Genomic DNA, 14,469 nt, shown 5'->3' on the forward strand with positions numbered 1-14,469 from the left:
AGTAGGCCTATTATTACCGATTCAGCTCACAGTGCAGTGCCGCCGTCAGCAGTGGTTATAGGCCTACTGCGCCCTTAGTAGCGGTACGTGTGCACGCTGCCGCGCTATGTCTGCTGGAGCTGGAGGCGATCGCGCAAGGGCAGAAACATGGTCATGGAGAAGTTTTTCGTTGTGAAAGCGTTAACCCGCTGAAATCTGGTGATTTCAAATGAATAGCAAATAATGAACCTCGACCAGTAAATCAATATTAGGGACCTTTAGATTTGCACGATGGGAACGTGGACTGAAACGTGTGACCTCCGTTTAAGGCAGTGCCAGTGCTTAAAAGGACGTGACATGTGACTGCCAGTGCCTTAAAAGGACGTAACACGTCCACGTCCACGCAAATCTAAAAGTCCCTATTGAGAAGAAGAGGAAGACCAAGATGTCGTGGAATGATATGGTAACATGGGCAGATCTACGGGGGGGGGGGGGGGTTAGGGGTTTAACCCCCCTCCTCCCACCCCCGGCCCCCTTGGGCTGCCAAGTGAAAATGTGATATTAAAGCGGGGGGGGGGGTGCTGGAGAGGAGGACTACTAATCTATTTTATTTTTTTCATGGGGGGGGGGGGAGTGAAGCGCCGTTTTAGCATGACTTTCTTTTTAACTCTTACTTTCACCTATCTCAGATAACCCTAAGTTTTTGGTTGCTGCTTTATATGTAGTTGATAATGCATGATTAAAGTAAAGAGAGAGAGAGAGAACCACCATCATTTTGCAATGGTTCAGGGTTCGTGTAATGTACATTTGAAACCATTTCCTAGCGTCTCAACCCTAACAAAATGGCAAAACTATTTTTGAGGAAAAGCATTATACTGAATTAAATAAAGAATAATAGCTTTATATTGCATGATACTAATACTGATACGGGCTAAAGACAATGTGGTATTTGTTTAGAGGTATTCCAAAATGACATTCTGATAATCAACATTTGTTCTGGTATCATAATGTATATACGCATAATACAACTGATCTTTATGATTTCTTAACGTGACATAGCTTCTTTTCCCCCTGCAAACAAAAAAGAAAACAAGGTTATTTAATAAAAGGATCATGCGACAAATAATCATTGTGATTCAAATTGATGCAAGGATTTTTTTTGAATAAGCAATGCTTTTCACCAGAATCTTCTTTGTAAAAACGACTTTTACAAATCTCAGCCATGCAAATCTGCCACTGTGTTGTAAGATCACTTTCAGATTAGGAGAAGTGTATTCTTTAATGAGTATTTTACATTGAATGGAACGTCTCAACTCAGTAAGCATGACTGAGATTTGTAAAAGTTGTTTTTACAAAGAAGATTCGGGTGAATAGCAGTGCTTATTCAAACAAATATTCGCATCAATTTGAATCACAATCATTATTTGTCGCTTAATCCCTTTTAATGACCTTGTTTTCTTTCTCGTTTGCAAGGGGAGAAGAAGATATGTCACGTTAAAGACATCATAAAGATCAGTGTTGTATGCGTATATATTATATACACAGGCCAGTAACAGCTATGTAGCTTGTAAATTTGTAAGAGGGAAAATGCTGATTGGAATGATAATGATGAAATAGCAAATAATTGAGGAGTATCATAGGTACCAATTCAATGGATATTTGTATAAAAAAGAGCCCCCGTCAGTACTAAAAGAGCCCCCGTGAGAAGGCTCACGGGGTTCTCTTTTTTTTTGGGGGGGGGGGGGGGGAAGAGCCCCCGTGGACAAAAATTAATTTGAGCCCTGCATGGTACTAATGTAAAAGGGGAGCTTATTTTTGGTAATAATCAAAACAGCAAATCCATGTACGGTCACAATTGATATGAACGATTACCAAAATTGAACCCCGCATGCTGTGTGAGGGCGTATCGCAGACAAGTTCTAATCCGTTGTTGTTTCGTCAACGTATAATATTGCACGGGATAGGCTATACATCAACATATATGGCATTATGACATTATACAGAATCATATTAATGGGTTTAATGTTTGTAAATTATCACGACTCGCTTTGGCAATCCATAATTATCATCATGAAATTATCATATTTAATTCAATTACTATATTTCAATAACGCAAATATTTGTTTTGTTAACAGTTGGAGTAGATCTAACTCAAGACCTGTCATCATGGTCATAAGGCTTCGAAAAAGAGAGGTAGAGGGGCCGATTCGGAGTTCCTACCTCCTCACCCCCCTTCTAATTCAAGATTATTATTATTTGATTTTTTTTTTTTTTTTTTTTTTGGGGGGGGGGGGGGGGGGGAGTCGCCATAGAAAAAGAAGTTACATGTCCCAATTTAGCATTACACGGATATATAATAATTTGTTTAATGCTCCAAATATAAACTTGTATCATTTCAAAATCAAAACTTTCTCGCTCGGTCACTACGCTCCATCGATTATCAATAGACGCAGTGTTTTATAACACTGTGAACAACTCTGTCTACACGTTAGAGAAAAGAAAAAGAAATGTTCGCAAACTATAATATTAACTGAAGCCATATACGGTGATTAGAGATTCATTCAGGAAAACAATGTTTACATTTTGTTTGATTTCGAATTTGAAGCGTGAAATCCTTATTTTTTTTAAGTAGGAGTTTTTTTTAAGAGAGCTCCAAAATTGTATACCATTTAAATAAATGATTTGCCGATTTGCCCCTATTTGTGGGGGGTATATCTCTTAGATGCCCCCGCTCCCTACGCCAATGTTTATTTATATTGATATTGGTTGATTTAAATTGGTTAATTTACAAATATATATACGAGGTAAAAAATATATAACTGCTTAAACAGTATCCTAAATGTTTTTTTTATATAGTAAAAATGCGCTACCTCCCCAAGTTCCGTCTCTCTCTCTCTCTCTCTATCTCTCGTATTTCAGAATTCCTGTTTTTGTTGGTATGGGGGAGGGGAGACGGGGGAGCGGTAACAGAATATATGTTGACGCTTCACTCCTGCTATATCAAGTTATTCATTTAACCAAAATAATCGTAACTAGATATTTTCAGACCGGGGCCTATTGACATTAAAGTCCAACTTTCGTTTTTAACATTTAGGCGCCAACACATTTGTTTTAATATGCCCTAATTGCAGCTACGGTTATGCAAGTGTAACATAACATGAGCATATTTGTTACGTTCTTTAATTTAAAAAAAATGGAAAACACAATTACATACAGTAAAGAACCTTGGTTAATTTTTAGAAACGACAAATGAAACTAAAACTGAATCATGTGCACATTTATTTTACTTTACATGTGCCATACATATACGTTTTTCATCAGCAATATTTCATATATTATAACAATATTTTTTTACCTTAAGAACTCGTTAGAGAATAAGACTTTTAATAGGCCTAGTCATGATATCATGATCTTTTGACAGATCATCGTCAGTTTGATTTAAATTATCAGAGTAAAAAATAAATTAAAAATGTGATAGAAGCAGTATCAAATAAATTCAATATTGTATCAAATTTTCTTTGTCAAAAGTGAATAAATGAGTTTTATAAAACAAAAAACTGTGGAAAACCTATGAATAAATTCAGTTTCTTATGTTTTATATACACCAAAAAGAAAATGTTATTTTACTAAAACATATTCGACATTTATTTAAAGGAAATATTATGGAGGGCAAATGTTGAAAAGTATCATCTCTGGAGAAAAAAAATTATGTTTAATAAAGTATAATTAATTTTGTGACATAAGTATAATTCATTTGTTTTTGTTCGTAATCAATATAATCATGTGTTTTTATGTCAGTATTATTCAATTAGTAAATGATGGACAAAAAAACTGTGATTTCTTTTTAGCCTTTAATTATATTATGCTTAAACATAAAGGTTCGCGATTAACATGAAAGTGATTGCATAAAAAACATTGAAAAACATTGGAAGGATTATATTTGCCTTATTGGAGGACTTATTTCACATTCATATCTTACACATCAATAGAAGATAAATATTACACAAATAACACAAAAGTTAAATACAACATCAAATTTAACTTACACATATCGGTCAAATTATCAAATGAAGTTCAACCATTCCTTTTGAAGTCATACATGTATTTTCCCTTTGTTGGTATACTTTCCTTTCTGCTACATTGTGTTTCTACGCTTTCTCTGATTTCTCTTTCAAACACATTTTTCAACACAGAATCTCTTTCATCTTTTCTAGTTTTGTTGAGTTGTAAAATAACTTTGTGTACACTCCAGAATCTCATGGACAGGATTAAATAATAAACTGGCAACTACTTTCTATATTTATTAAGTGCTGAGCTATATAATATAACACCTTGCATATGTAACATGTAGATCCATTCTGTATAAATAGAACGTGCAAATTAAAAAAAAACACGAAACTTGTTGACAAGTAATCGACGAATAACATAGAAAGCATCGTAAAGCCATACTGTCACATTTTACCATCGAAAATGTATTGACATAACAATAGCACATTATAGTGCCGTTCCCTTTATATTTATAATCAACACAAACATTGATGCGCGTACACAATCACGCACATAATCACGCTCACACACACACGTACACGCACACACTCACGCATGTGTGATGGGGGTGACCAAAGTACGTGGAGATTTTTAAAAATATTAGGAAATATGATATTCGATCCATGATTTTTCATATTCTACACAAATTTATTTAGTTCAATTATTACCAAATGGCCATCAACGATTTTGACTACAAATTGGTTGAACTAAAAAGTGTATCATCAAAGATTCTGGAAATTTCGCGATCTCAAAATTCGATGTCTGATTGGAATGCGCTAAAACTCAAGAAAGAGACCTTAAAAATGGTTTATGTGTTTAAAAGATATGCATCGTAGCCCGGGGGCTGAATTGTACAATAAAATACAAAAGTATTTACCTGGTAAAAAAAGCACTTAGTAGAATCATAAAAATACAAGTACACAATCGTTAAGCAATTGTATATAACTCATGGGGGTTATATACACGTGAGAGTCTAGTATTAAATGAGAATTATATGTTTACATTTATAGATGACGGTTCAGAGAGAGCCAGGGGGAGAGAGGGGGAGATAGATGGACAGAGAGAGGGGGAGAGGTAGAAGGGGGAACATAGCGAAAGAGAAAGAGACACAGAGAGAGCGATAGGGAGAGAGAGAGAGAGAGAGAGAGAGCGAGCGAGAGAGATATGAATTGACAGAGAGATGGGAAAGAAAAGGAGACACAGAGGAAAAGAGAGAGAGAAGGAGAGAGGGCGCGAGAGAGGAGAGAGACAGAAAGATAGGAAGGGGTGATGAAAAAAATAATAAACGGAATAGGTGGTCATTTACATACAATAATGCTATGAAATTACACTAACATTGGTAAATCACGAGACTGTGCTGAAGATTGTATGAGATCATTTGCTTCACACCGGACCTCTTGATATCCACAATTTCATATTTTTGGTCAAAAGCTGCACCTCTAGATACTTTAGACATTACTTCTTTATTGTTTTTTTTTTCTACCAAATTATGTTTAAAATAGCATAATTTTCAATGAGACAGATACTGAATGCATATTTAATATATGTATTTCCGATAGCCTGATTCATCACTCTTGGCTAAATTTAACACAAGTTAGTGGGTATAATGTCCCTACAGTCGCAGTTCGCTCGGATCCAATCATCGTACAGTGTACAAGATGTAGATGCGTTGTAGGATCGCTGCACATCCGAACAGGGCTTTATTTCACATGTCCAGTGTAGACGCATACAATCCATCATCCAAGTCATTGAGAGACAGGTAATTCTGGGAAAATCAAAAGAAAAGAAAGAAAAAAAGTTGCAAGGATAATTATTAGGTTTAGGGCTAGAATTTGTTCATGATACCTGTTGAACAGAACCACGGTTAAAAATTGGAATAATACTAACGGGTACGTAATAAGGAAACTAAATTTCGCATTAGACAAGTTAGAAGAGGGTAATTTAAGTATATCTTACATGAGACTTTTCTAGAATCCTTTCCAAATTCTTGAGGATCTGATCAAAGTTACTCCGATTTGTAGCTTCCTTCTCCCAACAACCAGTCATTACCGCATACCTGAAAGATAAAAAAGAGACGATCCTTATTTAATAGAAATCTAATAGAACTACCTAAATGAATAATACAAAGACAAGTTCAAAGTTCGTATGCAACAGCAGTTTCGTTAGCATGGTTTCTTTATTTCATGTGCGAGCCCACTCCATGCACTCCAAGTCGTTTCACTCCAACGGGAGTGTTGAGACGTATTATTTTCAGATTAAGATTCAGATTCAAAGATAAGAGAGCAGAATCAAGTTCCATCATATAACTTATTGTTGAGAAACATATCCGCATATGATAATCAACATAATTATGAAATTTAACAAGTTATTATAGCATCGAGTAAGTCATGTAAATTATAACATTAACGAAACAATCTGTATTCGACAAAGTAAAGACTGATAGAAAGAGTGTGATTTACACTTCTTGTCCACAATGGCGAGGGCGTGGCATCTGGTAACCATTGGCAACTTCCTTTTGGACAGTGTCAAAGGTCATTTTAGGGTATGGCCTCGCACCTTTAAGAATCAAAGAAATATAACATTAAAACATTTATTATCAATATACAAATAATTGACATGTAAAGCTATGGAGAAAAATTATATTGATCATATAATGTATATACAATTTTCCTCAACCCTTCATAGTACAAGCGGAATTAAGTGCAAATTGTTAGACTAACTGTCATTCATATCTGGGACATGTATTTGAATACGAATAATGCAATAGATTAAAAGACGCTAATATTATTGGTTAGTCATAAAGAGTGGAAAAAGTGGCTTGAATTCTTCGACTCTAAAATGCATCAAACAAGAATAAGTCGAGGTATATTTTGATTATTTAAGTGCAATTATTTATTTCACTTTTCTTCATAACACCATATGATACATGTGAAGTGGGGGAGTTCGTGGTATAGTGTCTCATTCTATTGACTCTAAATCCGAGGTTTAAAGGTTCGAATCCCAACTCGGCGCTTACTTCCTTTGGCAAGATATTAATCAATATTTACCACTTTCCATCCACTCCACTCCACATGGCAATAATATTGCAAGGGTAATAATAATTGCAGGGCCCTGATGAAGAACAGCTGTAACGTTTAAAAGGCTTCTTACGTGAATGACTTCAAGGTTTTTAAGATGGTACACACAATTATATGCGATATTAACATTATTTTTTCACCTAATGTCACAATTTCCCACAAGACGATACCAAAAGACCAGCTATCTCCTTCTGTTGATTGTTCACCAGTAACCATGGTTTCAGGCGAACTCCATCTTGTTGGTTTCTGAGATGTTGGAAAGTATTACAAAAAGGGTTTAAAATTGTATTCATTTTAAGTTAGAGTAAATAATAATTTATTCATGGCTTAAAACGAACAGTGATTAGCAGACAATGGCTTGATTGTTTACAATTTACAAGCAGATTTTAAAATACATCAGAAACAATATTGCATATGCCAAAAATGAAACAAACACCACGGTAAATAAAATTGCTGATAATCAGGGTGTATAAATATACATGTACCATTATGGGTTAACAATTTAAGGGGGAAATTACTTATGCGATAAATCATGAAACACATAATTCAATGTTGACGTTTTAGTAGTTTCAAGATTTTCCAATATGTTCTGTCGATTAAATCATTATTAAAGATGTGCCATCCATATCTATGCTGATGATAATTATTATCATTAAATAAGGTGATAATACTCACACCTCTGCCGCTAAACAGTGATGAAGATAGTCCATAATCTGATAGCTTGCATTGCTTTCTATCAGCTAGTAACACATTGTGAGCGCAGAGAGTTCCATGGATGATCTTTAAGAAATAAAACAAAAACATAAGGATGAAAATAAAATAAAAAAATAAATAAATAAAAACTACAATTACAAAATCTGGATGTTATTTATTCACCTTTGATCATCACAACCATCCTCATACCATACTGGCTTACTCTCCTTCTATTCTTATCCTGTCTTCTTCCACTTTTGTTAATTCTTATCCTTTTCGCACTTATCCCCGGCCTCAATGTTCTCACTCTCAACCACTCCTCCTCCTCCCCTACCCATCTCCTCTTCTTTGATGCATACGGCATCGAGACGACATCCCGTTGACTATTTGCCAAGCCAAGTTGAGTAGACTGCCTTTATCTATTTATCTCCTTCTCATGCAGGCCTACTTAATCTATCGTTATTTTTCTCCTCTGAACTTTCCCTTTCCCTTCCCCATTTTCCTTTGTTAATTCTCTTCTATTGCAAATCATGAAATAATGTTACCTTCTTTGATGCAAGATACTGCATCCCTTTTGCAATTTGCCAAGCCAGGTTGAGTAGACTACCTTCATCGATACGAACCATCTTTGGTTTGAGATTGCCGTATGTGGGTTGAGACTGCACCCCTGTGGTCTGTAGATGGGTGAGTAGGGTACCCCCAGGGATGAACTCATACAGAATACCACCTATCATTCAATGGAAAACAATACTGAATCACATTGATATTTAAAACAGTATTTTATCAGACATCATGTTATAGTATACGAAAAACATCTTGAATAATTATCAAATAAAATTGATTGTTCTTCCAAGACAATCTTGTTTTACTATTTGTATCGTTTCTGGTTATTCAGACGCGAAGCCTACTCAAAATGCTTTGCACCTCTAGGGATGATAGCTTAGGTAGCGTTGCAAATTATTAGAATTAAATGCTCATATACATGAATATGTAAAGATTTTAGCGACAATCAAAAGCTTTGTAATTGCGGGAGGAAGTGTTCTTACCTTGTTCTTGACAATATCCGAGGCACTTGACAATATTAGGTAGATCCGGAAGCTCAGAAAGGACCTTGACAGCTTGAAGAACGTTGGTTGAATTGGTCACTTGATCTAAGAGAAGATACATCCTATATATAACTAGCACATTTGCTTTCAGTTTCGCAGAGAGTGATTCGTTAAACTAAATCATGCAGTTGTCAATAAATAAGATTAAGGGAAAACTGTGTAGACAAGTGAATATAAATGAATATATTTACATTCATATTCATATTCATATTCATATTTTTTCATACATAATTCATTTTTCAGGAAACTATACAAATAAAATTTGCACATAACAAAATTATTGAAATAAATTTTTAATTTCTGAGTAAATGTGGGGGATCCACTAAAAAGCAGTGCTTGTAGTTTGTGGATCCCCCAGAAAAAAATAATAATTTAATGTTTCAAATTTTGCCTACGAAGAGTTAGAAAACACAAGACAATATTACAAAACAACATACAATGTACAAACACGAAACGAACAAGGGGAAGTAAAACAGATAAGAAGGAAAAGGGAAAAGGGGGTAGAAGGAAGAAGAAGCAGGACAAATCATGACCGAAAAAAGGGTAGTTATAAATGTTAATTTTGGGAAGGTAAGATCATGAGACCAAATAAATATTAAAATAATCGAGCAGATGATGAAGACCTAAATGAAAAATTAAGATGATTACCAACCGTTATCAGATTATTCTTGTATATTAGTATAGGATTTGAGCAAAAATGTTTTTAGATTTTTCTTAAAGAATTTAGGGATGGACTATTTTTAATACCTTCACTTAGAGAATTCCAAAATCTAGGACCATCATACATAAAAGACTTCTTCGCTAATAATGTTCTAAAGAGTGGTAGGTGAAACTCGTTTGACCGTCTAGTTGGGTAATCATGAAATGACCTATTTAGGGGGAACATGGCATCAAATATATGTGGAAGGGTCTTTCTTGAATACTTATACATAAATTGTCCTAAGTGAAGTAGATACAGGTCATTTGTTTTTAATGGTCTGCCATTAACAAATAACGGGTCTGTGTGTGAGAGTGGAGCAGAATGTAATACGGAGAGACTTCTTTTGTAATAATAACAGTCTATTTAGTAGAGTTTGCTGCGTGTTGCCCCAAGTAAGTATCCCATAATTCAGATATGGTAAAATTAAAGATGAATAAAGCATGAGTAGGGATGATGTCGGAAAATGAAATTTAAGTTTATTTATTATGCCAATATTCCGTGAAATGATCTTACATGTATTATCTATATGGTATTTCCACGAAAGTTTGTTATCAACAGTTATGCCTAAAAATGTAATGAATGAAACAACTTCCAAGGGGGTATCGTCAAAAATGATATTCTTGGGCAGTGTGTCAATAGAATTACTAAATAACACACATATATATAAATAAATATATATATATATAACTTCAAGCAACCACATTATAAGAACCAAGACTCATAGGCCCTACCCTAGTCACTTACACTCTCCATAACCACTCCCCAGAATACCATAGTAACCCTGATAGACAGTTGACCAAAGACCAATCAGAAGTATGATTAAGTCACCCATCCAACTTTGTTTCACTCTCCAAAACTTTCCTGATAGTAATTTTTTTCTAATCAGGAGACTTGAATTTTAACCATCAACCGGCGAACACATACTTCTTTAATCTCCATGCTAAACAATTTAATTGTATTGAGAGTTGCTGAACTCTGCCAAAAAATACATCTATTATATTTCTCATCTAAAAACCGATCCCCAAACATGACAATATATAAATATACTAAATAAAACAATTGAACTAAAAGTGAATAAATGAACTCTTAAGAATTTGTATTTCAACTGTTTTAATTAGTATTTTTATATTGCCATGATTATCTCAATTGAATCGTTTGATTTATATATATATATATATATATATATACATGGTTTACTTTTGAAGCGATGTGTTACTTTATACGCTTGTTTTGGTCACACTGAAATTCAACTTTATAGAAAGGTAAAGGCATTTCTATTTATGATGATAAATAAACGTCTCATTTTAGGCGATTAAGCGATTTGCTTGTCGGTCTTTTCAACTCATTATTTTGTTTAGGGAGTGGTTTGCAAAACCTCACCTGGAATCTGCCTGATAGCAACGTCTACTTGGCTCTGATTCGAGCGGAGTTCTCCCTTCCATACCCCGCCGAAGTCACCGCGTCCGATTGAACCGAGTCTCGTGAAGAACGTCACGTTTTCAGGAGCAATGATGGGAGAGTGGGATGTACCGAGTTTGAGAGATGTGTATGCTATAACAACACAAATATGATTATTATTAAAAACGACTCTTATACTTGAAAAATCAAATACAAGCAACCTTTCATCCTCTCAAACAGGGATAAGGTTACCTTTGGATAATCTTTTCTAGATTTCTTTCAAATATAACACGAAAGTGAATGAGTATTTACCATAAACTTATAATTGTGTGTGTGTGTGTGTGTGTGTGTGTGTTGGAGATTTTTAAAATCGGTCGTAATTAGAGGTTAAATTTCCAACCTCTGTTAAGTTAGTAGGCCTAGCAATAATCTGAAAGAAAATTATTAAGCTTATCATGTTTCTTTTGGAATATATACTACTACTTTAATAAATTAATACACAGTAATGCCTTTGGTAGTTATGGTGTATTCTGCAGTTTGGGGCAAAATGATTATCATTTAGTATGATAGCGTGATTTATGAGACGTTTCTTTCTATTAAGATGTTTATTCCCATGTACAGAGCCATACATCTACCTGTTTATGTTGTGGGTAAATTCCTCGTTTTAAACTCTTGACTGATTTTACACATTTTCTCACCTCTATCTCCGCTCTGAATCATCTCATACGCCATGTTGTCGTTTTCCTCATTGGATACATTTCTTCCTTCTCTGTAAAAAAACAAAAACGTTGATGTTCCTCAATATGGCATTTACAAGTGATACCAAACTTATAAACGTTTTTCCCTAGCGAACTGTTAATTGTACAGCGCCATCTGATAGCCATCCCAAGTAACTAATTTCCAACTACTTGTATTAGAGCAGGGTTGCTCATTTTGTGTTTAAGTACATAGCTAATCATTTCCGTTTCCCAAATAATGATTTATAAACAACATATAACATTAAAGTGTTAAAAAACAATCTTAAGAAATATCTGTTTAATTTAGCTTATAATTGATTACCATAACCTTTCATGTCTGTACCTTTCCTATCGCACTTTGTATAAATGTATCATGTATGTATTTCACCTTTTGCACAAGCTGCGCCTTGAGCATTTGACTATGAAGTGGATTTGGCGCCTTATAAATCATATGTATTATTATTATTATTATTATACATATTTCTTATGTTGAACATTTCGAACTGCTAAATACTTACCCAAAAACAGTTTTCTCCGACTTTTCGAAACCTGTAAAAAAAGAAGGTAAAAAAGAAGCAAATATCGAAATGTTGAAACATTTTCTACGCACAGTAGAGGTATATGGCACGTTTATCAACAAGGAAGTAGAATGTAGTCTCAAGTAAATGGATCTCTATACTTGGGTATTGATATGGTATGGGAAAATACATTTAGGAAGGCGATAGATGTTACGATATGCAAGAAAAAAATACTTTCGCTATCAACTTCCAGTATTATGTTTCCTTAATCTCTTTAAGCAATACCAAGTCAATATGATGATTTGCTTTGGTAAGGCTCCATCCTCATTACAAAGACCCTCAGAGAGGACTTACAGCCGTCATATTTTATACATACTTTCTAACAGTCAGTTAAAACAATCATGAAACAAACATTTACATAGCTTTTCTTCGTTCTGATTCCATATATCAACTATATTTTAGTAGAGTTTATGAATATAATCACCTGGTCTGGTCTCATGTCTCCTCAACATGATGAATTGAATGATGTTGATGATGACAGAAGCCACTAACAGGGTGGCTAAGACAGCTATACCTGCAGAAGCCCCAGTTGGCACACAGGTGCATGGTATGGGTTCTAAATGATGAGCAATGTTTCATACAAGACCAAAGACACAAGCTTCTAGATGAAATCATCAAACCTATGATTAGTTTTCTACACAATACTCAGCGGTTGTATTACAAATGCTAACGGGACAATTATTGCTCCGGATCCATTTCATACACTTACCGAATCATTTACTTCAACCCTACACTAAATACTATACGTAATCCTAACATGTATCCTAAACCTATTACCTAAAACCAAATCGCAACCCTAACCCTTACCCTTACTCTAAATCCTACCTAAAACCTAATTACAACCCTTACTCATACTTTTGACGAAAAAATACCAGGAAAAGATTTCGCCGAAGCAAATGTAAATTCCAATACCAATTATATAACATACAGGTATCTATAGATATATAACAACTTTAAGAATCAAATTTATACCCAATAACTGTAATTTAAAAAATACAATAACCAACGTGTTTGAGCCATACAAAACAAAAATACCGAAAAATAAATAATATCAGTTTCATTCTAAATATGAAATTTAAGATTTTAAAATTTTCAGATTTTCAGATACTGAATCAAATAAATCATCAAGGGAATTCCCGTTTTAATTCATTGCGATCAAAACAGGAACCTCCTGATGAAATTGAGGAACAAGTTTTTTTAATGCGTTTTCACCTACTATATATGATGCCTCACTTCAATCATAGCATAAACAGGACTTTGAACTCCGGTCTGTGTTCGCAAATATACCGTAGGCTAATATTTTCTGAACTAACAGGGGAACAATATACATTGCTTGGATGAATACACATCCTTAGATAGTGATTTCTCTGATATTTGTATATAACATATCATTATTTGCAATGGCATAATTTAATACAATGGCTTATTCACCAGGTGCTTAAAGTGATGAAATTACTTATATTGTTAAGATTGTACAGAAACTTTCAGTTTACACTCCAATTGAATTGCTAAATTTTAATGTGAATTAAAGCTTGTTTCTTCCCTATATGTATGCTCCTTTCATTCTATTTAAGATGGTAATATGAAGAGTGGATAGGTGTTTGATACAAATTCAAAATCAAATTTTACTTCTTTGTGTTTATTCATGATAAATATCTACCCCGTATGATCCTGTCTATTACTTTCTGAAGTCAATGTTATGACATAACACGCGCATACATCAAATAAAGCAATATAGAACAATTAAACGTTAGAATTATCATACTGTATAAGGAGGATAATTTTTTTTGTCAGCTTCAAAGGAAAAACGGAGAATCCTATTTTTAAGCTTGCAGATTCCAGACCAACATAGAAGTATTCAAAGGGTAAACGTCTAAAATGATTAAAATCAAAGGCTATTAATAGGGCACCTGTTGTTAAGTGCAAATGGCGGCTGTAATACAAGCGAAGAAAGTCATCTCAAATATCTCAAAGCATATTAAATGTACCTCTGAAGGGTGCCCTTTCTACATACATGTTATATACTTTCAGAATATTTTATATCATTCTTAACAGAAAGTTGCGAAATGTGGTTCTTAAGAAGAATGATGAAAATCCCCAGGACTGACAGAGTTAGTAATGAGGAAGTTCTTACACGAGCTGGAGTGCACAGGA

At 34.3% G+C, this 14,469-nt stretch overlaps 1 protein-coding gene across 1 annotated transcript in view; it reads right to left on the minus strand.

Annotated features, from left to right (window-relative positions):
* LOC105445932 (tyrosine kinase receptor Cad96Ca-like) overlaps positions 1-12,870 on the minus strand; it is a 29,655-nt gene extending 16,785 nt beyond the window's left edge. The window contains exons 1-9 of the mRNA XM_030978300.1: positions 12,740-12,870; positions 12,256-12,286; positions 11,699-11,769; positions 10,983-11,153; positions 8,843-8,947; positions 8,342-8,523; positions 7,779-7,883; positions 7,244-7,349; positions 6,486-6,582 (exon numbers count right to left, since the gene is read on the minus strand). Of these exons, the coding sequence (XP_030834160.1) occupies positions 6,486-6,582; positions 7,244-7,349; positions 7,779-7,883; positions 8,342-8,523; positions 8,843-8,947; positions 10,983-11,153; positions 11,699-11,769; positions 12,256-12,286; positions 12,740-12,767 (896 nt within the window). The 5' untranslated portion in view covers positions 12,768-12,870. The remainder of the gene's footprint in view (positions 1-6,485; positions 6,583-7,243; positions 7,350-7,778; positions 7,884-8,341; positions 8,524-8,842; positions 8,948-10,982; positions 11,154-11,698; positions 11,770-12,255; positions 12,287-12,739) is intronic.
* Between the last annotated feature and the right edge of the window lie 1,599 nt (positions 12,871-14,469).

Source organism: Strongylocentrotus purpuratus, unplaced genomic scaffold, assembly GCF_000002235.5.
Source record: "Strongylocentrotus purpuratus isolate Spur 01 unplaced genomic scaffold, Spur_5.0 spur5_scaffold_1, whole genome shotgun sequence".
In the NCBI taxonomy this organism is placed as follows: domain Eukaryota; kingdom Metazoa; phylum Echinodermata; class Echinoidea; order Camarodonta; family Strongylocentrotidae; genus Strongylocentrotus; species Strongylocentrotus purpuratus.